The 26,348-nt window shown below is 37.4% G+C and overlaps 1 protein-coding gene and 1 pseudogene across 1 annotated transcript; both read right to left on the bottom strand.

Annotated features, from left to right (window-relative positions):
* Positions 1 to 26,348, bottom strand: part of LOC148291193 (uncharacterized) — a 104,410-nt pseudogene that overhangs the window by 64,595 nt on the left and 13,467 nt on the right.
* SOL1 (carboxypeptidase D) lies at positions 10,821 to 23,487 on the bottom strand. The gene is made up of 15 exons (XM_021962528.2): positions 23,233 to 23,487; positions 22,804 to 22,870; positions 22,614 to 22,709; positions 22,359 to 22,389; positions 22,184 to 22,240; positions 20,701 to 20,796; positions 19,766 to 19,888; positions 18,513 to 18,617; positions 17,875 to 17,921; positions 16,324 to 16,449; positions 16,131 to 16,233; positions 14,450 to 14,512; positions 14,083 to 14,166; positions 12,187 to 12,250; positions 10,821 to 11,589 (listed from the first exon to the last, which is right to left on the bottom strand). The coding sequence occupies exons 1-15, from the start codon at positions 23,330 to 23,332 to the stop codon at positions 11,297 to 11,299; spliced, it is 1,455 nt and encodes a 484-aa protein (XP_021818220.1). The 5' UTR covers positions 23,333 to 23,487; the 3' UTR covers positions 10,821 to 11,296.

Genomic DNA, 26,348 nt, shown 5'->3' with positions numbered 1-26,348 from the left:
GGCACCCGAACGATGCCAGACCCACTACTAACTTTACACCTCTCACCCATACTTTTAAGAGAAAAAAAGGGTCGAGACTTCTACCGAAATTTCGGCAAAGTCTCCTATGTAAAATGGACTATTCCCAAATTAACACCTGCAAATAACGACAGTCTAATCATCCCAACTGGCAGCACACACAAGTTTCACATGACCTCCGGTCTTAAATTCAGTCCTAAGTGGGAAATATCATAGCAACTACTAGAGTTACATTTACAGAGTTAGTTTCCAAATAAATGAAAACGGAAAATAAAGTTTCCTAGGTATAACTATAAGGACTTCACCGATGTTTATTTGGAACTCTGAGCTATCTAATTCTTGGGGGCGTAAAACAGTAAAAGCGTGAGTGGACAAAAAGAAAGTTTTTCTTGAAACTAATTATACAGAACATACTAACCCCTCTGTTTTCGCAAACCTTTGAAAACTCACTAACACAAGCAAATATACGTACAACCAGGCTAAAAGGCAGTGTGCAACAAACACAGCCCAATTGCACAACTGAGAGCCGAACAAACATCCAACGTAATTCAAACCAGCAGTTATGATTTTCCATCCAATGAAAAAAATGTTATTTTTTATGGATCCAAAAGTTGACAATGATTTTAATGCCATTGTCTTTTATATATATATATATATATATATATATATATACATACACAACTAAGAACCAAAATAGAGATCCAAATAGGATTGTATTGTGGAAGAGCATAAAACTTCAAACATTAAAGATTGAGGCAGATTTAGCTAACATGTACTTGAATCAAACTACCAAGAGAACAAAAAAGCTAGCACTAATTATGTTATTTTATTAAGTCCTATAAGCTAAAGGCATTTAAGGCATCAAGTAGCAGAAACATATTTCACAATACCACTATATACATAGAAAAAAAAATTGAAAAATAATGTAACGATTTATAAACCAGTTAATTGACCGTCTGTATGCATCATCGGTTGATAATGGCCTATTTATTAATCTATTGTTCCAAATCTTAATGCTGCAACAAGATGATCTTAGGAATGTTGTTTCCAAGGTTTGGTATTTTAGACCCAATTTAAGTGCGTTGCTAATCAATTTATCTTTCAGTTCAGCTTGTCGTCAATTACAGCTATGACGACGTCCAGATGAGCGTCACTTGCTTTATCGTCAAAATTCAATTGATAATGAATCAAATTCTTTTTAACAAAATTTGAGAAACAAAAAGGCCTTATTACAAGGGAAAGCATCAATGGCGCCTTTCAACCAACCATACTTTTTCAGCAAATTAATCTCTGGTTCTCTTCCTCATTCGAGTAAAAACTCTTACCACCAGAGAAATGATCCACGGAGGAAAATTCCCACCAGAAATGTTCAATTTGGACCCACTGTGGAGGATCCCTCAGAACCAAGGTTATTAGGACGGTTATAACAGCTACTCCAAGCAAGCTTTTTGTCACCAGTTAGATCAAGGAATCCTGCATTTAGAGAAGAATTCAGTACCAAAACTACCACCAAAAGACGCATCACATCACATCTCAATGCTAAATTCCGCTGTCTGCAATACAATGCACATCAAAGAAACTTGTGGCAAATAAATTGTAAAAGAGTCCACCTGCAGAGCATTCCCTTAAATGGGAGAAAATCAATTTGTTTGCCCCTTAGAAGGAAATGCGAGGGTAGAAAGACAAAAGGTACAGGAGATCCTCCTGACAGACTGCTCATGCATGAATCACAGGGCATTCTCTAGTCTCTAGCCTCACATGCCTGTGATCTCTCAACCCCCCTGTGATCACATGCATGTGATCTTCTGTTCTCTGTCTTTACTTGATTACAAATGTTTGCCCGTTGTCATTTATAACAAGGGAGCAAGGCATTAGACCAATTCCAGCTTCTTGCATGCTAGAAATGGCAAGCCAACACTTCCAATCAACCCATGGAGCTCCCCCACTTGAGACATAATAATTGTTGGGAAAATGGCTCACCTAAGGATACAAGGTTGGTTTTGGCGCTGAAAGGAAGATTTTGAATCTGCCTAAAAGCGACCGGTCGCTAGGCATTTGCGACCGGTCGTTTTGAAGCAGATTCGAAGTCTGGAGCAACATCAACGAGCGACCGGTCGCCAGTTCTTTGCGACCGGTCGCAGGAAGCTAGCGACCGGTCGCTTAGCATTTGCGACCGGTCGTTTAGAAGCAGATTCAAGGTCTGGAGGAAAAACCAAAAGCGACCGGTCGCCAGCAGTCGTGCTGTGACGATTTCTTACGCGTTTTCAACAGTGTTTTCAATGGCTATCGCTTTCCACAAGATTTCAGAGGCTTAGTGGGTCACTTCTGAGTTAAATGAACGTTGACTACCTGCTGGATAGTTGGGAGAGCACTCATGGCTAATTGGTTATCTTATTTCAAAGATATCACTCTCCATTTTCTGGTGTAAGTGGGAGGTGGCTGAGTTGGATTCTATTTACCTACTTGATCTGACATTTAGTCTAAGTGGTGACTAAAGGGAAGAACGTGGAGGACAAGCTGATATCTTATCTCTTGTCTATTGGCTTGTGTAGGAAATGGGGTGAAGTAAGATAACACAAGAGGAGAAAACAAGTTGAATAATTGTAAGTGGAAGAAGCTGGTATTCCAAGTTGAGTTTGAGCTGAAGTTTTAGTTGTGTGTTCAGAAAAACTAAGGGGAGAGAAAGAGAGTTCTCAAAGTGTATCAAGGTGTTGAGCAAGGGTGTGATAGAAACAGATTGTGAGGGTAGTGTTCTAAGGGGGTTTCCTTTTGTAAACCAAAGTTGTAACCTATCTTCATTAGTGAAATTTCTCAAGGTGATCACCAAAGAGGATGTAGGCAATTTGCTGAACCTCTATAAACACTTGTGTCATTTGTGCTTGGTTAATTTCTGTGTGTGTGTGTGTAAGACTCATCCATCATTGAGTTCTTTGTCTAAAGTCCATCAACAACAAGATCTTTAAGGGCAGTGAGTTAGTCATTAATTCACAACAAGTGGTATCAGAGCTGTGTTTGGCAGCTGGAGCTAGTTCTTCTCTTGGAGTGCTAGTGTGTTGAAGATGGCAAGTGACATGGAAGCTGAGAGTGGTAGCAGTTCACAGCATCTGAAGCCACCACAGGCAGCAAGCATGAAGGTGGAGTTAAAGCCTTTCACAGGGAAGGAGAACTTCACTCTTTGGCAACGAAGGATGAAGTCAGCTCTTACACAACAACAACTCCATGTTGTGTTGGTTGGCAAGGAGAAGAAGCCAGCAAGCATGACGGATGATGAGTGGGGAGTTCTTGACGAGTTAGCCAGAGGAGCTATCGAAAACTATCTCTCCGATGAGGTGCTCATCAACGTGATAAAGGATACGGCGAAGCAAACATGGGAGAAGCTCGAAGAGATGTTTGCAGGGAAGTCGTTGTCCAACAAACTCTTCCTCAAGGAAGAACTCCTGAATCTTAAGATGGAGGAGGGAGGAAATCTAATGGAACATCTAAGTAGTTTCAATAGATGTGTTGCTGACTTGCAGAGAATGGATGTGAATTATAGTCCGGAGGATAAGGCTCTCATGTTGTTGACATCCTTACCTTCGTCCTATAAACACTTCCGAACCACTCTTATGTTCGGAAAGGTTACTCTTGATTTTGAGCCTGTGGTGCAAGACATCATGACACACCATAGGATGACTCAACGTTCGGGAGAAAACTCTCAAGGCGAAGGTCTAGTTGCAAAGACCGGAGAGAGAGGCCGTTCAAAGAGGCGTGAAGGCAAGAAAGGCAATAGAGGAAGGTCCAAATCCAAGGCAAAGGAAGGTTGTTTCGAGTGTGGGTCAAAGGAGCATTGGAAAAAGAATTGCCCCATATGGAAGGAGAAGAAGAACAAAGGGAAGAATGCAGCTAACACAGCGGAGGATGTCACGGAAAGTGATGGTGAGCTTTTGTGTGTTGAAAGCAATGTTAAAACAAATGCATTGGCTAATTCTTCAAGGTGTTCCTCTTCCGATTGGATTTTGGATTCCGGATGCTCATATCATATGTGCTCAAACAAGGAGTGGTTTGACACGTATGAGAAAGAAGATAGCAGTGAAGTGATGATGGGGGATGGCTCAATGTGTAGAGTCAAAGGCACTGGTACAATCAAGGTGAAGATGCATGATGGGGCTATTAGGACGCTTGGAATGGTAAGGCACATTCCAAAGTTGCGTAAGAATCTCATTTCCCTTGGAACTCTTGATAAGAATGGTTATTCATTCAAAGCAAATGGAGGGAAACTCATAGTCTCAAAAGGTTCACTTGTGATTATGAAGGGGGAGATTCAACCTAATTGTCTATATAGGTTGTGTGGTACAACAATCATAGGTGGAGCAGCTGTATCTACAAGCAAGGACTCGGAAGATGAAACTCAGCTTTGGCATTTGAGGCTAGGGCACATGAGTGAGAGGGGCATGCAGGAACTACACAACAGAAAATTGTTGAAAGGTGTTCAAAGTTGCAAGCTTGAGTTCTGCAGATTTTGTACCATGGGAAAGCAATCAAAAATAGCTTTCAAGCAGCGAAACAAAGAGGAAGAAAGCACGGGTGTGCTAGATTATATTCACACGGATGTATGGGGGCCATCACCGGTTAAATCGAAGGGTGGAGCTCGCTATTTTGTGACTTTCTTGGATGATTTTTCCAGGAAGGTTTGGGTCTACTTCATGAAGGAGAAATCTGAGGTCTTCACCAAATTCAAAGATTGGAAGGCGGAAGTAGAGAACCTAACCGGAAGAAAGATCAAGATCCTAAAGAGTGACAATGGTGGTGAATATAAGGACAGCAAGTTCCTTGAGTTTTGCAAAAGTGAAGGCATTAAGAGGCACTTTACCGTGAAGAAGACACCCCAACAAAATGGAGCTGCGGAGAGGATGAACCGAACTCTCATGGAGCGTGAGAGATGTATGAGAATTCATGCAGGGTTGCCCGAATCTTTTTGGGCAGAAACGGTTAACCACGCTGCCTATTTGGTTAACCGATCGCCTTCAAGAAATCTTGAGTTCAAGTGTGCAAAGGAGGTATGGTCTAATAAGTCAATCGATTATTCGAATCTTAAGGTGTTTGGGTGCAGTGCATATGCACTTATTCCTAGTGATGAAAGATCCAAGTTGAAGCCAAAGTCTCTTGAATGTATTTTCATTGGATTTGAGAGTGGTGTGAAGGGCTACAAGCTGTGGGATCCAGTGAACCACAAGAAGATACTCAGCAGAAATGTTGTGTTTGATGAGAAGACCATACCTATGAACAAAGTCAAGAATTCAGAGGCAAAGGAGGATGTTGTTGAGAAAGAAACAACCATTGAAGTTCCACTCAAGAAGGTGTCAAGAAAGACTACTCAGAAACAGCCAACTGAAGACGTTCAGGAGGAGGTGGAGTCCGACATTGAAGAGGAAGAAGCTGGGCAGCATCAACAACACACTCAAGAAGAAGAAGAGGCTCAAGAACAGGTGGAGCCATCATCTATAGCTCGGTCCAGGCCCAAGAGAACCATCAAACCACCTCAAAGGTTTGGATGGGAGATGGATGCAGTTCACTATGCCCTAAATGCTAGTGAAGAAGAACCAACCACGTTCCAAGAAGCTGTTGAGAACAAGGAACGGGAAAGTTGGATGGAAGCTATGATGCAAGAGATGGAATCTCTACACCAAAACTCAGTTTGGGAGTTAGTTCCTAAACCCAAAGGTCGCAAGGTTATTGGCTGCAAATGGGTGTTTAGGAAGAAAGAAGAAATGCATGAGAAGGGTGCCACCTTATTCAAAGCTCGGTTGGTGGCAAAAGGATTCTTGCAAAAGGAGGGAGTTGATTATGATGAAATCTTCTCTCCGGTGGTGAAACATACTTCTATACGACTACTACTCTCCATAGTAGCACAAGAGGACATGGAGGTGGAGCAAATGGATGTGAAGACTGCTTTCCTTCATGGTGAATTGGAGGAAGACATCTACATGAGCCAACCTCAAGGGTTCATTGAAGCAGGGAAGGAAAATCTGGTTTGCAGGTTGAAGAAGTCTTTGTATGGACTGAAGCAATCTCCAAGGCAGTGGAACAAGTGCTTCGATTCTTACATGATGAAGATTGGGTATAGAAGATGTGAATCTGATTGTTGTGTGTACTCTCATGCATTCAAGGATGGTAACTTCATCCTTTTGCTTCTTTATGTTGATGACATGCTAATTGCATGTAAGGACATGTCAAAAATCCAGAATTTGAAGACATTACTTGGAAGGGAGTTTGACATGAAGGATCTTGGTGCTGCACAAAAGATCCTAGGAATGGAGATAAGGAGAGACAGAAAGGAAGGCAAGTTGTGGCTGTCACAAAGCAAGTATATTTCCAAGGTACTTGAAAGGTTTAATATGATGGATTGCAAACCGGTGTCTACTCCTTTGGCGGAGCATTTTAAGTTAAGTGCAAAAGAATGTCCTTCTACGAATGTGGAGAAGGAGGAAATGAGTAAAGTTCCATATGCAAGCTTGGTAGGGTGTCTCATGTATGCAATGGTGTGCACACGCCCCGACTTAGCCCAAGCCGTTAGTGTGGTGTCAAGGTATATGGCGAATCCTGGAAGGCAACATTGGACAGCAGCAAAATGGATTCTCAGGTACTTGAAGGGCACCAAAAGGCTTGGGATATCGTTTGAAAGACAACAAGAAAGGCATGTGTGTCGGGGTATGTAGATTCTGATTATGCAGGAGATCTAGACAAGAGGAGATCCACCACAGGATATGTCTTCACTTGTGGTGGAGGACCGATTAGTTGGAGAGCAGTGTTACAATCGGTTAGTGCCTTGTCTACTACGGAAGCGGAGTATATGGCTTTAACGGAAGCTTCAAAAGAAGCGGTATGGCTGAAGAGATTGGCAAAGGAATTCGGGATAGCTCAAGACTTGGTGGTGATTCTAAGTGACAGTCAAAGTGCTATTTGCTTAGTGAAGAATCAAGTGTTCCATGGGAGGTCCAAACACATTGATGTGAGATACCACCGGATAAGGGATTGGGTGAATGATGGAGACATCACAATAATGAAGGTTCATACAAATGAGAACGCTTCAGATTGCCTAACAAAGCCAGTCACAACAGCTAAGTTCAAGCATTGTTTGAGCTTGCTCAATCTTGTTACATGCTAAAGATTGAGGTGGAGTTCTTGAGAGTTATTAGGACGATTCTCAAGACATTACAGATGTCCTAGAAGGCAATGATGTCCACAAGGAGTATTAGGCTCGCCATGGTGGAGATTGTTGGGAAAATGGCTCACCTAAGGATACAAGGTTGGTTTTGGCGCTGAAAGGAAGATTTTGAATCTGCCTAAAAGCGACCGGTCGCTAGGCATTTGCGACCGGTCGTTTTGAAGCAGATTCGAAGTCTGGAGCAACATCAACGAGCGACCGGTCGCCAGTTCTTTGCGACCGGTCGCAGGAAGCTAGCGACCGGTCGCTTAGCATTTGCGACCGGTCGTTTAGAAGCAGATTCAAGGTCTGGAGGAAAAACCAAAAGCGACCGGTCGCCAGCAGTCGTGCTGTGACGATTTCTTACGCGTTTTCAACAGTGTTTTCAATGGCTATCGCTTTCCACAAGATTTCAGAGGCTTAGTGGGTCACTTCTGAGTTAAATGAACGTTGACTACCTGCTGGATAGTTGGGAGAGCACTCATGGCTAATTGGTTATCTTATTTCAAAGATATCACTCTCCATTTTCTGGTGTAAGTGGGAGGTGGCTGAGTTGGATTCTATTTACCTACTTGATCTGACATTTAGTCTAAGTGGTGACTAAAGGGAAGAACGTGGAGGACAAGCTGATATCTTATCTCTTGTCTATTGGCTTGTGTAGGAAATGGGGTGAAGTAAGATAACACAAGAGGAGAAAACAAGTTGAATAATTGTAAGTGGAAGAAGCTGGTATTCCAAGTTGAGTTTGAGCTGAAGTTTTAGTTGTGTGTTCAGAAAAACTAAGGGGAGAGAAAGAGAGTTCTCAAAGTGTATCAAGGTGTTGAGCAAGGGTGTGATAGAAACAGATTGTGAGGGTAGTGTTCTAAGGGGGTTTCCTTTTGTAAACCAAAGTTGTAACCTATCTTCATTAGTGAAATTTCTCAAGGTGATCACCAAAGAGGATGTAGGCAATTTGCTGAACCTCTATAAACACTTGTGTCATTTGTGCTTGGTTAATTTCTGTGTGTGTGTGTGTGTAAGACTCATCCATCATTGAGTTCTTTGTCTAAAGTCCATCAACAACAAGATCTTTAAGGGCAGTGAGTTAGTCATTAATTCACAACAATAATCTTCCAAAAGCACCAGAGACAATATACAATTCTTCATCCAGATATGACAAAAAATTTACTTGTACTTTCTGAGAAGTTTATCTTGAAAATTATTATAAGCAAGCAACATCAACAAACATTTCCCAACCCATGCAATGTATCCTACCCACTTATAGCACCTTGAGAATCTTCAGCCACCTCCAAGAACCATACACGAATCAGATGGGGGAAATAAACAAGAAGTACTAGTAAAAAAATGCAAATTAATTCAATCTTAATAAAAGAGAAAGCCAAATCATGAAAAAAAGAGTCCAACTTCCCTCTTTTATGATCAGTAACATTCAGTAGCCAAAACAAATGAAGGAAAAAGGGTGGTCTGTCCTCGGTGGTTCAGTTGGAGAGAGTGTAGAAGTGAAGAAGACGATGAAGCAGAGTGCGACGAGTGATACATGAGAGGGAGACAATAGGGAAGATCAAGTAGCTGATGCAGAGAGACAAAGTGTTAAAAAGGTGATATGTGACCAATAGGGAGTATTTTTTGGAAGACATTTTACCAAGATTTTCAAAAAGAGATTAGGCAAGCTGAGGTCAAAGCCACCAATTTCCCTTTTAATTTTAGGAAGGTATTTTAACTTCCAAACTACATATAAACTTTTGTGTAAGACTGTCACTGTGTCCCAGCACTCTGTTTTCTAGCCATACATTTATCATAAGATTCATCTCTTATTGTTTGATTACAATTTACAATTCATAACTTTGTCATAAGGATCCGTTTGGGTGCACCAGTTTAATTGTAATTTGTGTTTAGTCTTGGAAGAAAGTCATCGGCAAAGCTATTTTGTCCACGATTTGAAGACAAATTAGCCACATGTTTACTCGAAGCCAATTATATTCACACTTCTCTTCAAGTAGGGACAATATATACGTGATTAGAACTACTACAGAAAATAAATAATAAAAATCTAAAAGTAGAGAAGCGCTACTCATGCTTCCTTAGGCTATCTCCAACTATAATGGGACTAAACCTAAATTTCCAAGTTCCAAAATACAACTATTAATGTATTTCCCGAACTCAATCAGTTTCACAAGGCCTCTAATAGTTGGTTCTCCTCCCAATAAGCAAGGAGTTTCTCCAATAGACATTCTTCGCACGGTTGAACAGACTAGGAGGTTGCACTTGTACACAATAGGACATGACACGTTCTTCACAATAGGACATTCTTCATAGGATTCATTTATCCTCCTTCAATTATTTTATGAACCCTTACCCATCTTTACTTGTCTTCTTCAATTATTTTCTAAACCATTACCCATCTCCTATTGTCTTGTTTCAATCATGTTCTGAATCATTGTCCATCCATCTTTATATCACTTTATTGGATTCCCTCACTTTTGTCTATCTTTTCTTATCTTTATTCAATTATGATCAAACATATAGGTCATCTCGTTTTGTCATCTTGCCATTATTTCTTGAATGGGAATTTTTGTTCACCCCACACCTTACCCCTTTGAAGAGGCAGGCATTGCTTTGGTTCTTGTGGCAGGCTGTTTATTAGTGGGTGAAGTATGAGAGGGAAGAGGATGAAGATTGCTATGCAAGTGCTCCAAGAAGAAGCAAATGTTTATGCGCGAAGAGGTAGTAGCTCTACCAATTAATCTTGGAAAGTTAGGTACAGGCTCAGCCTCAAGACTATGCAAATGATTTGATCCCCTGTTTACTATACGCCAATTATCCACTCTTTTCGAGTAGGCCTATGCATGTACACATGAATATTTTGAAAATACGGGAGCGCTACTAGTGCTTCATTGTATCCCCATGTTCAAAATAATTAACTTTTTAGTATAGTGGTATTTCTTTTCCCAGTGTTTGAAGAAAGCGTAAGTTTGAATCTAAAATTACATGATGGTGTTCAATATCAATTCGAAGTTCTACAATCTTATGCATCAATCAGATATTATAGAGTGCGAATCATTATATTTAGTATCTAATTTTACATACTGAGATTTTTATGTGATTTTCCATCAGTCTAGTGATACACATGGCCATGTAAATTGTGTTTCATATATAGAATACACTAATTATTTCAGTACAGCATATGAAATGAATCACTTAGAGAGATCACTCATTTTTTTGCTCTGAAAATACTTCATTAAAGGCCAACAAAGAGACCAAAAGGGCAGCCAACGCCCATACAGAAAAGAGCGAAGAAAGAGACACTAGCCGAAAGACAGCATAGTGCATAAACTTTCACGACTACATGAGAGACTAAAAATTTGGTGGGCTGGGAAGTCATCTGAAACCAGCACACGAACAGGGGATGGTGGTGGCTGTGCAGCCCAGGTCTCCCTATACACCGTCCCAACTCCTATCAACGCTGCTACATGAGCTGCTTGATTCTTCTTACGAGGGATCCAACTCCACTCAACTTCATCAAAATCCAATGTGAACTAGATAAAAGGAAAATACAAAGTCTAAGAACATATGTTGGTGCAACCTCTCTAAAAATGTGCAACAAATTTGAGAAATAACATTTACAAAACAGGGCATCTTATTAAACAAAAAATAAGATCCAAGATCATGTCAGTCCACAATAGAAAACAAAAACCCCAAAAAAAAACACAAAATTATTCCAAGATCATGAGCAAGACCTCCATGTAAAGGTCAAATATTGCTAACAGGATATGTATGGATAATAACCAAGAACCTTGAGATACAATAAGTACAATGAGAGTTTCTAGTCTTCCTAATGGAAAATACATCCAAATAATACACAACTATCATCTACACAAGTAATAGAAGCTGGACCTTGCCTCATGCTTATGTACAAAAATGAGGTGCTTTAAGAACTGCCGTTGCAAAGTTGCAAATTTGCTGCGTTGAGTTTGCAAAGGTATGCTTTTCTTTGTTAGTCTTTTTATGATCGTCCGGTTTCTTTCTTCTTAATGAATGAAGCTTCCTTCTGACTCCCAAAAATAAAGGGCATCCATACAAGTAGAAAATCAATCCTCAAACCACAACTGGCCTTTTTGGTCCTGCCAACTGCCTCTGTTTTAATCGGCTGTATGTCCTCCTCTTGCATAAAAACAAAAGGAATCCTACAATAACAATCAAAAGCAAGTATACTTCCAAATGGGTATCCCAAATGACACTCCTAGTGCCCCATCTGCATTCACATGCGCTTCGAAGTGGAATTCCTCTGCGATTGACATTAGGGTCGAGAACAAAATCTACATTTGTGCCTGCTTTGTCCAACCAGATACCTGTTGTCTTTGATTTGTACCCAGGGGCAGTAGCTGTGACTGCATGCAGCCAGTAAAACCAAAAGAAAAATCGGGCATCAAATAGCCATCTTAAGATGGGCAACCATAATAGAATTACAATTACACGCATACATCCATAAAAACTTGTTTCCAAAAGTACTTATAGTCCTCATGTGTCAATTGGTCAAATAGCTCTTGGCCTTTACTTATTAGCGCAGAAAATTCCTTCTATGATCCCCCTTCTTTGTAAGAAAATAAGTTCTCTTACCAAAGAGAGCTGTAGCCGCAATTACACCCAGAAAAAAGAAATTACAGATTCAAGGTAAAAACATCCACACCACATCCTCTCATTTCATACCCCAATAATGAGGCACAAGCAATTCACTAAAATCGCTAGGCATTCTTTGGAAGGAGAAAATATTTGATGTTGAATGCCATGACAAATATTAATTTTTTGCCCACCAAATAACGATTACCAGATGGCACATGTGAAAATTGTATCAGCTGTACAACTAAATAAGTGTGGTCCATAAAATGACACTAGTAGCTTTACATCTTACGTTGTAATCATATTTCCTCTTGTTCTTTTTTAAAGCAGCAAGCTCAGTATGAACAAACCATGTAATATGTAAATACCTTCGTATCTGCCACCAGAGGCAAGCAAGCGATGGTAATCCGCAATTCCTCTGCTAGCTTGAACCTGTCAGTCAAAATACATGGGTCATTGGTTTACATGTAGTCCACTTAAGTTTATCATGTAATGTCAAAAAGTTCAACAGACTGACCAAAAAGGTGTAATAAACTCTGATTTAATCAAAAGGTATAACAAGTCAAAGGAGGCATTGGCACTGCATATAAGCATGCAACTATCAATTTGTTGTCTATTTGACAAATTTGGATGTGGGCAACACAATTCATATTGTTGCATCAATTTGTTCTCCGTCAGTATGGTTTTTTGTTAGGGGTGTATTTAGTGAACGCCAATATAAGAGGTTTTGTGAAGTTGGAATAGTGAGACACCACACTATTATGGAGACACCACATGACATTGCAGAACATGTATGCAGAACCCTCTTGGAGAAGACACTTTGTATGCTTTCTAACTTCGGTTTGTCTATGGACTTTTGGGCTAAATTTTTTAGTTCCTGTTATTTGGTTGTCTTTTGGACGGTTGGTGCAAGTTTAGACCATGGTGTTTGTGTGCAGGTGGAGCTTGAGATTCAAGTGCTTGGTGCCTTTATTCAGCTTTGTCAGGATATGCTTGGTTTTGTTGGTGATATAGAAGATTTTCAGTTTCTTCATCAAAATCATTTTTGTTTTGATCAAGCCAGTTCCTGTTTGCAAGTTCAAGCATTGCTTGGACTTGATTGATATTTGCAACTTGTGTGTTGCGCGTAAGGGATTTGGAGAAGATGAAGGAAGGACGTTTCCACTTTGAAGGCTCGAGTAAAATGTAAGCCAAGGTGGAAATTTGTCGTTAAGTGGCTTAAACTTGAAGCCAACTACTTCGCCTTTTTGGTCCCAATTGCACATTAAGATTATTATTTACTCTTTGTGGCTTTGTTTTTCATTTCTTGTCCGACAAGGATTCCTTTTTGGTTTCTGATCCCATTTGGCTAAGTCATGAGTAGTATATAATAGGCACATAGGCTTCTCTGTGGTTGTATGTTGAGAGTGGGATAGCAAACCATGAAGAGTTTGGACGATTTTCTCTTATTTGGTTTAGGATTTTTTTCGTTACTCTTTTGTGAGAGAGTGCTTTGGGTGTATTGGGATTTTGATTTGTGAGAGTTAAACACTCTTTTGTAATTCTCCTTTTGGTTATTAGTGGAATTTCCTCACCGTCTTCACCCGTGAATATAGTCTTATGGATCACACATGCTTGCCACATCAATAAACTAACAGAAATCCTAATGAAGTAAACGTCTACGACTATTGGTATCTATTTTAAAATTTTCAAGGACTAATGGATCAAAGAATTATAGTTGACGACCAAATTGAAGCTAGAGTCCAAGTTTAGGGACTAATGCTCCAATTTACGCTTTTTTATATGTTAGATCATTAGAGTTTTGGTACATCAGAACTTGGGAATCAATGCCCTAAGTAGATTAGCATCATCTGTCTAACTATTTATATATTTTAGAACTATAGTAGGGTCCAAAATAAGCTTCAATGCTTCTACCTAAATCATTGTAACTTGAAATGCTTCACTGCTTAAATGTTTCTCGATCACTTCATATTTTAATTTTATTGGACGGGATTTAGATTGGACTGAATTACATCCTGTGTTTGGTGCAATTTGGGATTGGACTATTATTGAACTTCACTATAATAGCCCAGCACATGTTTCTACATGAGATTTATCTCACATTATTCTGGAACTCCAATATAATTGTAATAGCCCAACAGAACTTTAGGCCACCGAGCCAAGTATGGGTTTTGAACCATCTCAAAATGAGCCCTTATTGTGCAATCACAATAGGAAAAAGGTATACTTAAATTTGAAGAATAAATGAATGTTTGTGAGCATACCGTGTAATTTATTCCCTTGATTACAATAAAGCCTGGCAACGGCCTCCCACCATCTGATGAAAAGATTCTTCCATGTACTCCTGTCTGAAGAGTACAAGTTGAGTGTAGTTAAACAATATCGCACCCATTTAAAATTCAACTTCGACAAATCCGAAATGGCTTCATGAGAATTTTCACTATTATTCTCAAATGTTTCACCAGGGTAAATTATTTAGGAAAATACTTTAGAGAAAATGGAGCACACTTGTGATTAAGACAATGTGTGAAGCACCATGAACATAATCCACAGATTGCAAGCTAAACGAAATTAAATTTAGTTCCAGTTGAGGACCATGTAAGAACATGTTAATAGCCAACCATAATATACCTTGATTAGGCTTGCAACAAGATTAAGCATGCTCATTTTGTTGTATTCCCAAAGAGTGAGAAGCTGCACATGATACATGCATTAAGGACAGCACATCAAACAGAAAAATGATAGCAAGTTCAAAAGAAGGGGAACTAATTGTCTATGTGAAAGGCAAAAATCACTGGTGCCAATTAAAGACTCAAGACCTGCCTCCAACATAGGACAGGATGGAAACAAAGGTCCATGAGACTTCCTAACTAAATGGATATAAAACTAACATATTCCTATATAACAAATCAACTGGAGAATGTAAAACAAGCCAGGACACAATAAAACCTACTGTCTAAAAAGCTGAAGCTAATAAGAAACAAGGAACATGAGGATTAACCTACATTCCTCCTGGCGTATAGTCAATAACTACACCAACATCAAAAAAGAAACATAACATGATATTAGAATAATATCAAGACTTCAATCGAGGATTAGAAAGACAATTATAAGCCACGTTAGGATACCAATTACCCGAAGTTGTTAAACCAATAAAAGAAAGGGCACAACAATCAATTTGCAGCCTAACATGCACACAGATACACTCCAGTAGAGTATTTTTCCTAAGAAGCTTAGAAAGGAGACACTGAAAAGTCTTTCTTCTCCAAGAAGCACAGAATTCCCGGGAATGGGAAGAAAGCCAATGTTTTACGGGGTTGTAGTGTATTGGCTGTTCTTTGGGTGGTTTGGTTAGAACAAAACAGATTAATTTTGAGGACCAAGCAGGTTGCAAAACAGAGGAATTATGGAAGAAAGTAAGACTATGTTCTTCACTATGGACCTCGACTTCATCAGTCTTTAGAGATATGTCCTTTAGGGTTATTTGGCTGGATTGGAATGCAGCCATTTCCTAGCTACAGGTTGTGTGTGCGCTACTGGGGTTCTTTTCCTAGTAGCTTAGGGTTTTGTTCAGTCTAGTTACTCTTTCTTTGTTTCTGTTTTTTTGTGGCCACCTTGATCATCTCTGTATTTTGTTGTCTATTGCAATAAAATTTGTTTCCTTTTAAAATAAAATAGTGTTGAGTGAAGCTTCTCTTTAAACACACAATAGTGTATACTTGGAAGGCAGGAATCCCCACCTAAAAACCTTCAATGTGATGAGAATTTGGACCTTGAAATTAGAGCCCCTCCTGTTTTGAAGGGAGTGATGTAAGTCCATTAACTCTCTGACAATGTAAAGCCACACTGACAAGATTGTTGGATCTCCATTAATGTAAGACACAATGTTATCAGTTTGAAGTGACTACGTCATGACATTTCGTGCCTACAATTTTGAACCTGAAGGATAAAAGGCCAATACATAAAAAGAAAGGGTTCCCATTCAAGTGATCTGAGATAAAGTTTGAAGGAAGAGCCTTTCTGGCTAAATGAATACTTACAGATTTCCATTCCATTGTAAATGTAGCATGAACAAGGTCAAAAGATTTTGTTAATACTTAATTTCCACTTCTACCACAAAGGAAACCTATCGTTTCAGTATTTAAAAGGGAACTGACAGCACCATTCAAAATTCTGCCCCCGCCCCGCTAAGACCCATTAGACCTATGGGCTACACAAACGGTGTAACAGTCTCTTAAATCATGCTAAAATGCCTAAAGAAGATGGTATTATATATCAAGGTTGCAAAAAATCACACAAGCTGATGCCTGACCTCATTAGCAATAGGCCATTTGTTGTCACTAATCTCTAATGTCAATTCGAAACAGCCCGCATGTATGTAGTTCCAGTCTTGCATGCCTCCATATATAGGATACCTGCAACAGGTGTCTTAAGAAACAATTGATGAACATCAAAAGAAAAGAAAATATATCTATGGTAAGTCGTAATGTTTCAAGCTGTCATACCAGGAAGCTCCATTTGTAATCCCTCCTTCAAATTCCTTGCTCAAGGACATGTTATGGTGAGAGCCACTATAGACACTTGCCAAGAACCGAAATGTTTCGTCATCGGGACATGCAAAGTAATTTTTCCTGCAAATTAATTTGGATCAAAAGACGAACATGTGCAGAAGAAAAACTATAAAATGAAAAGAAGCTTCAGCATGTATTCTGGGATAGTGCTATTATAACATACAAATATTGTTAGGCATCATTTGAAAATTCATAAATTATATTAGATGTAATCGGCAATCTTCAAATAGTGACGCTCTAAGACCTACTATTGACATCCATTTCTGTGAGACATTTTCACAAAATGAAAATGAGAAAACAAATTTGTAGTTTCAAGATCCGAGAATGCGTCTGGCTTAATTTGAAAACAGTTTCTGAGAACAAAAACAGTGAAAATGTGTCTGGTGCTAAGGTGTGAAAAAGGACAAAACAGTGAATATGTGTTTAAACTATTTTGTTTAAATATTATCATAAGTCAAATAATAACATATTTCCATTAGGCTTGTTAAACTTGTCAGACATATTCTTCCACAAAAATAATTACTCAGATCAAGTATCATCAGTAACATTATAATTTTAATGGTATAAATTTTTCTTGGTTGGACGAGCCCCTGCCTCAGCAAATGGACAAAGTGGAGCAGCCTGCTGTTTCACTGATCCTCTACTTCTCATTCGGGTTGGGTTGACCCAATAAATTAACAATGAAGAGCAATTTTTATCCCACCGAAAAATGAAGAAGATAGGTTTTTAGAGTGAAATGTAAAGAAAATCATTTAGAGAGACAAATAGTGGAAACTAAAAAAAAGAAACTGAATACCCACATAGAAAGAAGGCACCAGGGGTCCCATGTTTTTCTTCTTCAAAGCCTTTGATTTTCCCCGTTTTGCGTGTTTTCAATTTTACCTTGTAATTGATGAAAAGAAAATTTTGTTGTTTTCTAACTCAAAGCACAAATTTAAAAATATTTCCACAATTCCATTCTCCGTGTTTTCAGAAGCTACTGGCTGAACGCATTTTGTGGTTGTTTTTTATCTAAAAAAACAGAAACAAGGTTCCAAAATATTAACGAATGGGCCCTAAAAACACAAAACCATTCAGTTTTAAGGACTTGAGTGTGGTGAGTATCTTTGGCATCATATGCAAATTGAATTATGATCAAAACCAACACTGAGGCCAAAATACAGCAAAAACAAGCCTAATAGAAAGGCATACTTCAAACACACGTTACAATGAGAAACCCACATCACAAGTTTAGCACTAATAACTAGTCAATACACAGATGTTCGACAAACAAATCCTTTTTTCTTTCTTCTCTTTTCCTGTCAAAGATGTTCCAAGAGAGCTAAAGGTTGGCAGGTTATTTTCCACGGAGAAGACAGGATTTCCAGCTTATAAAGACAAAAGAACGGGAAATATACAAGAGGAAATCAAGAAAGTAAGGGTGCACTATCAAGTCATCAATCAGCAGGGTGCAACGGAGAATTGTTATGAATGTAAAATTAGTACCTTTTATCCTGAGTGCCATCCCATGGATAATTTGCAACAAGTGCACCCTGTGAGTAACAATATAATTAGTAACGACTAATTTATTCACCTCTTGATCAAAGAATTCATTACCTAAGACAGAGAATAGAATGTTGGAATTAAACCCTATCAACAGTATGCATGTTTTGGATGGATCTATTTGAATGAGTGAAGAAAATAAACTCAATAAATAAATAAATTGGACGTGGATGAAAGCTAAGGAGCTACATTATATAATGTAATCTTACAGAACGATTGAACATCCTTCTTTCCTAGAAGTCTTTTTAGTAACCAAATTTGAAACAAGGACCTCATGGGTAGCATGCACTAATGCAGTTACTTTTAGCTTGGTAAAGACTATATGTTGTAGCTTGTATCGTATATGCAAATGCATTTCCTTATCTCAGAAGAGACTTGTCCATAAGTTTGACAAAAACAAAAAGTATCTTTCCAACATGCAGATCTCCGTTATAGCAAAGAATTCTAAATGATTCTTTCTGCAAGTTCACATTGATTGCTAAAACAACCTAAGTAAAGGTATGATATCAAGTGGCATGGGTATGTTTATGCACTACACTGAAAGTAATGATCATAGCAGGAAATATGAGAAGATGTATTACCCCATGCAAGCTGGCAGATGCAGTAAATTGTATCTCTCTCAACCACTTCATTATTGCTCTTGTTTCAGGTTGTCGCCCATTCACATAATCATTAAACGGAAAGAACTGTAATTCATGTCAATGTCTCTTGTTAAAAAGTGACCAATGTAATTTATTAATGATAAGTAAAACTATAATTTAAACAAATACCAAACTAATGATGCTCAGATATCCCATTACATAGCGTGTTGAATTTTGGGATCTACACTGAATTTTGATCACGAGGTTTGAAACCTTTTCAACTAAATTAAGTAGAATTTAATAAAATTACAACCAATTCTCCAAGCATTTATTTGACCGAGATATTCATCAAATTCATATGGTGTATATTTATTACCAAATTTGAGTATTTCTCTTAACAATTAAGATTTCAATCTTTGTTACAATATTGATATCAGTAGATACGTCAGTAGTTCAAATTTACAGAAATATCGGTGAAAAATAAAATTTGACAAAATTTTGCTTTTTAAACATGAAGATTTTGAATGAAGCTTTAAGAAATGTTATAAAAACCCATAATGCATAAATTAGGCGTCTAAATTGCATAAAATATTGTATGCATGCTAAGTATATAGTCAAAACAATTTACGCAAATGACCTATACTTTCATAATAAAAATACATATTCTAAATTTGATCTATATCAATCCTATTTCTTTTGTAAGGAACAGCTTTAAATAAATTTTATAATATTTTTTTTTTCTAACCAGAAATCGCCCCCAATCCACTTTGCAGATCAGATTTGAAATTGGGGCCCCTTGCCGAACCCTTCAATCTTTCGGAGGCAGGAAACAATAGCAAATAGCTAGGCAGGTATCTATGGGGGTTTCGAACCCCAGACCAAATGGGAGCAAACCATGGGCCTGACCAATTCCACTAACCCCTCTTGGTTAGTAAGGGTTATATATATTGTTCATGTGCCGCATTTAATTAGTTGTAAGTTACAAAGCCTAGCCCGAAGCTTTCATCAGAATTCGAAGTCTATTAGTCTGCTCAGTCTACTGTTCTTTGAAGTCAAGGCTAATTAGGCTAATTAGTTGACAAAGCTAACGAATTAAAAAGAAAAGTCACATGGGTTGGGAAAACAAAAGGCCTTTAGCACATGGTTACTGGGTCTAACTATATTTTATTTGCCATTGATTTTCTTTTGGGCCACAAGTCATTGACTCTTCCTATCGATGATGGTTCAATTGGATCATGTCACCAAAAATATACCTGGTCTGGAAAATCTCGATTAAGATCAATATTATTTGCATTACCACGCCTCCTTAATAAAAACCCATCGGGATTCATAGACGGCAGTATATGAAGATGCACACCGTCAACAATCGATGTTGCCTGTAGTGACCAATAGACATTTGTGAGAAGGTTAAATGTGGTAAATAATACAACCATGCAGAACTAATACAACTTGTCATATGAAAAGAGAAGTGCTAACTTTAAAAGATACAAAGCACAAGTTATCAGAAATTACATTAGTTTTATCAAACCAAAGCACAAGTTTATGTTAGGCAGGATAAAAGATTCAAAGTTAATACAGATGGTCAGAGGAAGAGATGGATGCAAGGATTTCTTTCTTCTACCCTATTACGATGTAATCTTATTTGGCTGGACTATTATTTTTCTTTTGTATTACGGAAAACATGCATTCATTAATATATATATATACATACAGGGAAAAAAATCAACTATTTATTGTGACAACTTTGAGAAAACAAGGGTTCAGAAGTTCTTGAGCACACTAAGTGAGAACTTTGAGGAGTGTCTTTAAATAAAGTAAATAGAAAAGAAAACGAAAAAGGATTGTAGAACTTCAATAACCCAATAATTAAATGATGGGTCTAGGGGTTAACAAATAAAACTCCAATGTTATGAGTTCCAAAACACATTTCTGGGGATCATTCCTGTTTTCATTTCCTATAGTCCACTAAAAACCCCTAATCACAATTGAAGTGTAAAAAATTCACGAGCACAAACATCCACGAAAAGAAGAACATAGAAACCACCAGGAGTAGTTTAGAAATATTTTGATATACAGTTCAGATATCTCAAGACATGCCAAGTTCTACAAAATAGACCAAAATCATTTAAAGGGAGGAAAAAAGGAAAACATTTAAGGATCAAGTCAACTTAAAAGGAAAGAAAAATACCAAGGGATCTTTCAAATAGTTGTCACATATCCAATTTGCTAGTAGCATTAGAAGCTCACGACCTACAGGTTCATCTCCATGCACATTTCCAATGTACTGCAACACCCAGCAATTCATGAACAAATGCTCAAAGTAGTATTAATGGATTCAGGAAAACAGAACAAGTGAGTTTCATTCTGGGGAGTGAAGAGGTATATAGGAAAGGGCTTTCAAGTAGTGCACCAAATACAAAGATACAACAAGGTCACTGTATGCAAACATTCAAAAACTGAAAACCAGTTGGACCATAAATTTGTATACAAAAAGTGAGATTCATGATTTCAGTTTGCAAATGCTCCACACTCTTGGTGGGGAAAGGAGATTATTGGATAATAGCTAATACCAACTTCATATTGAACATCACAAATTATTTTGGGAAAAATAAAAAGTGATCACATAATTGTGGGAAAATCATCCAAAACAATTAACAGCATACTAATAAAGGTCAGGATGCAAGAGTTGAAAGAAATAAAAGCACAAATATGGTCGATGGAGAATGGGCTAATCAAGAGTCCAATATACTAATAATTAATTAGTATCGCATAGATTTCAGAAACAATGAACCGTAAGGAAGAAGAAGAGGGCAAAAAAATTTCTCCAGTTGAACAGCAGCGGAATATAAAGTTGTGAATTTTTGGCATTATCATTGTCATATTACAGCATCTCATATTCATCATAAGTTTCTTGTGGCTCTAAATGGCTCATCACTATTTCCTTTATTCCTTCACCAGAAAAGAAAAGGGTAAGAAAAGGATTATGACTGGAACTGCCTTCCAAACAGCTATAAAACGCAGGAAGTCTCTGCTCAGGGGCAGCTAATATAACTTGAACTAGTGAAATGAGTAAAACTTTTTAAAAAGAGATAGATGGACATTCTGTAATACCAGAATCAACTAAATTTGGTGGTGAATAGGTATCTAACCTTTTCTACATCTAAAGGTCCAATAAGCTAGAGACATGATACACTAACTCATTTTTAACTTCCAGTGATATGCTACCAATGGCAAACTTCCTATTACTTAAGTTGCTGACCACTATTGACAGTTATAGTTGTCGAAAGATTCCAGATACTGGTGTCTACATCTCATTACACAGCTCTATGGTTAAATATAGTTCCAACCAGCTGCAAGAACAAATTTTTGCTAATCCTGACAGAACCAAAGCAGTTTCCTGCTTTGTGAATTTTTTTTTTTTTTTTTTTCCTACCTTAAGCAAATACAATTTCTACATTATCATTTTTGGAGAGGAAGGTGGTGAGACCAATGCATTTTCAATCAGAAATCCTGCCATGTTCAAAAGATTGATTGTATATAGGACACATTAGAAATTTAGGATAGGAGGTTTAGAATTTTTCACCAAATAACAGCTTAGACATAATCTCAATAAAATTAATATTAAAAAACAAATATTTTGTTTAAGTTTTTGTAAATAACAGATCATTCACCTTAAATGCAGGTTCAGGCTCTTCCTCCCCAGGCTTATCAGAAATTTCTATTACCCACTACAAGCAATAACAAATCAAACAACACCCACTTTATAAGATGTGAGTCAAGAGATTATTTTAACAAATGAAAATAAGACAACCAAAAACAAAAATGGAACTCCAGTTAAATAATTACCAGAGGAACCCCATTCACACTCTCCCCGATACTGATAATCCAATCGAAAAATCCCTCAATGAGAGAATAAAAAGAATAAGTAAGCATAATCATCATAAGATGCCTAAACAGCAGCACAAATACTAAATTCAAATTCAGCATTATCCAACTAAACTACTACTCAGAAATATCAATTATTAATTTGTATATACCGACAGGTGGTAAAACTTTAATCCAGTACATGTTCAAGAAAAGAGCACACGTCCAAGTAATCACCTGTACACCCTAGAAATGTTACTGCATCTTTGGCCGAATGCCTTAATGGCCCGTTCCAGCTCAGTATTGGTCATGTAGCCTTGAGCTACATCCACACTGACAAAAAAAAAATTCACATTTTCAGAAAACACATCACATAATTCATCTGTAGCTACTAAAATTCAACTTTAGTAAAAAAAAAAAAAATTACCGTGTCTCAGATTCGTCATCCTCAAACAAGTGCCTTCCGGAACCAGTGCCAGGACCATATTCGAGGCCTATCAACATACAACTTACAATTAGCTAAACTTTAAAGCGTATAGCTAAAGGTTATTTACTTATTCGTAGCTCTAATTCACCAAAAACTGTAAAATTTATGAAAACAATTGGCATGATAATCTAATCTGATCATAATATGTAGATTAACTACCGTTTGGTTCCTGGTAAATCAATGCAAAAAATTCCAAAACACAGAATCTAAGCTGTAGCCTTAGTTTGAGTTCAGACTTTAGTTTCTCAACTTCCAAAGAAAAACCCAGAGAGAAAAAAGCACGCACATGCTCGTACAGACATACATACATACAAGAACATGTATAATATATATATGTAAGACACTTAGACAGACGAAGAGATGAGCAACCTGGAGGATTAGAGTTATTAAGGCCGCCTCTGGCAATGGCAAGAGGAAGAAAAGTAGAAAAACTGACAGAGAGGAATAGGATGGAAAAGACAAGCTTCATTCTCTGATTTTGGATGATGATGGTGATTATGGTAATTACAGAGCTTCAGCATCAGATTCAGGAAGGCATTGTTGGAAGTTGGAACAAGGCTATACAGAAGAAGTGAAAACGTGACGAATAAGATCGGGGATTGCGGATTTGTGGGAAATTGTGCTGTCAATGCCAATGAAAGAAAACGTTACAAGACTTGGGGCTATGGGCTTCAAATGGAAGACATGAAGGTCGTTCGGCCCATTTCTGATATTTCTTTCCCTCTGGGCCAAAATAAGCCAGACAAAGGAGCTTTGGTTTACACTCAATAGAAAGTTTATTATTGTGGTAGATGGTAACTCAATTTCACCTAATTTAAATAACATCAATGACTTAAATATAGCATCTAATTTTATAATAATATAATATAAAAATCTCAAAATTACACATAATGTCATTATTTCTATATTTTATAAATTTATTTAAAGTCACTCTAATGGCATGTTTACTGATCTATAATTGGATTTGGAGGAATTGAATTGATGATGAATTAAATTGAGAAGGAGTTGGATTGAGAAAAATTAGATGTCCGAATTCCTATTGAAATTGTTTACTAAACCATATGGATTCGGGAGAGTTAGATTCCGAATTCATATTGAAGTTGTTTACTAAATCATATAAAATTGGGGTGTGAGTTGTACTAATTACTAAAATGTTCTCATTGTTGGGTTAAAATAGATGGCAAATTTGAAATTTTAAAAATTATGTGAGGATATAATGAGTAAAACGATAAATTCCTAATGGGTTAGTTATTTAGAAATTAGAATATCACCTCCCACTTAAGAATTTCTCCAAAATCAGGAATTCAATTTCTAATTTTTTGTGGGCTCTACTTACAAGGAATTAAGTAAACACATGAATTCTTCACAGATGGAATTCAATTCTTGATAAAAGTTTCAATTCCTAAGTTTATTTCTCTTCCCACATGGCCAACCATTCCATCTTCCCTAGGCGTAAAAAATATTGGGCCTTGTGTTCCCATTCTCTCCCTTCCGTTTTCTAAATATTTTATTTTTCATTATTCAAGTTTGTTGGTTAGGTTTTCATTTTGTACCTTTTATTTTAATTTTTTCCTCTGTCAGTGGTTCCTTTGCAACTTTATCTCTTTGTAGCTCACGCTTCCCTTCTCTGGTTTTGTTTTTCTTCTTCTTCTACTAGTCTCCTCCTTTGCTCAAATGTCATTTAAAATGTATTTGTTTGTAGTCTTTTCTTACATATATATATATGCATATATAAAACTAATGATGTGCAATACAAAGTATACAATGAATAGAAGCTACAAACCAGCTTCTATTTTACGTTATTCTAATATTGGTAACTTTTAGATTCATAAAATAAAAACTGCAACGCCTTTTGTATTTTTATATTATTATGATATTTGTATTTTTAGGCTTATTTAATAGAAACTGCAACGCAATTTGTAGTTTTATGTTACTCTTATATTGCTATGTTTTAGGTTTATAGAATATAAATTGCAACTCAGTTTGTATTTTTATATTGCTCTTGCATTGATATTTTTTTAGGTTTAAAAAATAGAAACTGCAACGCATTGTGTATTTTTATATTACTTTTATATTGGCATTTTTAGAATTATAGAATATAACATTTACTAATAAATATCGGTATTTTAAGGTTTATAAAATAGAAACTACAACGCAATGTGTAAATTTTTTACTCTTATATTTGTATTTTTAGGCTTGTAAACAGAAACTACAAAAAAAAATTAATTATATTACTATAATGAAATAGGTTAATAGTCCATATCCTTGGATGTTTTGATTAGAAACGCCTAGGACTTCAATTTGGGTCCCAAATCAAGCCATCTCTCCATTGTCGACAGCAAAATTAAATTTTCTTTGTTTCATCAAGAATAGGAAGATAATAAAAGGGTAATGATTTTCCCACTCCCATTTTGACCACTTACACTCCTTTTTCAGTTATAAAATAGAGTGTAAGTGGACAAAATTGGAGCGGGGAAATCACCACTCTAATAAAAAGCCTTACATGCTTATTGTATCTGCAACTTCAACATAAAAACACACAAAAAAGGAAGACGCCAAAAATGGACTCCTTTTGAAAGTTAATGCCCGTAATATTAATCTTTGCTGAGGTGATTATGCGGGGAAGGTTTTCAATCCCTTGTCAATCTACAGCTCGTAATGATCCAAATGCAAACGAGTTTTAGGTATAGAAGAAAGGGAAATGAGCAGATTCCGAGAAAAAATGATGGCAGGGTTTACTGCAAAGCGTCTTTTTTTAGCTTTAATAATGTTCTTGGGATGATAAAGGGTCAAAATGGTACTTGAAATTAGAGCAATACGTGGCAGCCCATTTTTGCTGTCTTGAAACACTACACCACGTGTAACATGACTGTGAATAGCAGTAGAAAGTAGGACGCAGCGCAGCCAACGGTGAAAAAGAAAAACAGGAAAGGGCAATAATGTAAATGTAACTTTCATATTAATCATGTCTACAGGCAATAACGTAAAATGCAACTTTCACATTACTCATTGACTTTAACAAAACAAAATTACCATAATCGTAGGGTACTTAGACAGATGAGGTACCTGTATTTCTAGCTATGAAATGAAGCACAAACACGGATGTGAATAGAGGTGTCAAATGGGACGGGCCGGCCCAGCACGGCACGAGCCCAGCCCGTTTAAATGAGGCACGACACGGCACGAGCACGAATACTAATGGGCCGTGCTCGGCACGGCACAAAAACTTGGGCCGGGCCGGGATCAAAAAATAGGTCCAATGGACCGGGCCGGGCCATGGCCCGATATGGGCCGGGTTTGGCCCAAGCCCGCTTCAAGCACGGCACGAGCCCAAGCACGGCCCATTTAGCATTTTTTTTCTTCTCAAAAAGTCAAAATGCAATAATTTGACATCTAATGTCATTGTTTATATGTTTTTTTTTTATAAAAAAAATCATATCCATATATTTGATGTCTTTCATTTTAGGGAAACTAGCCTCTCCGCA

The sequence above is a fragment of the Prunus avium genome, chromosome 8, assembly GCF_965620075.1.
Source record: "Prunus avium chromosome 8, drPruAviu1.hap1.1, whole genome shotgun sequence".
Taxonomy (NCBI): domain Eukaryota; kingdom Viridiplantae; phylum Streptophyta; class Magnoliopsida; order Rosales; family Rosaceae; genus Prunus; species Prunus avium.
The sequence above is the reverse complement of the archived record's forward strand: the minus strand, read 5'-3'. Positions and strand labels throughout refer to the sequence as shown.

Bases quoted from the DNA above. Each gene is read 5' to 3' on its own strand.
- SOL1 (XM_021962528.2), bottom strand. From the start codon at position 23,332: ATGAAGCTTGTCTTTTCCATCCTATTCCTCTCTGTCAGTTTTTCTACT. The intron at 22,871-23,232 runs GTTGCTCATCTC...GTATGTTGATAG, and splicing joins TAATAACTCTAATCCTCCAG to GCCTCGAATATGGTCCTGGC. The intron at 11,590-12,186 runs GTATTTACATAT...GGCTGCATGCAG, and splicing joins CTCTGGTGGCAGATACGAAG to TCACAGCTACTGCCCCTGGG.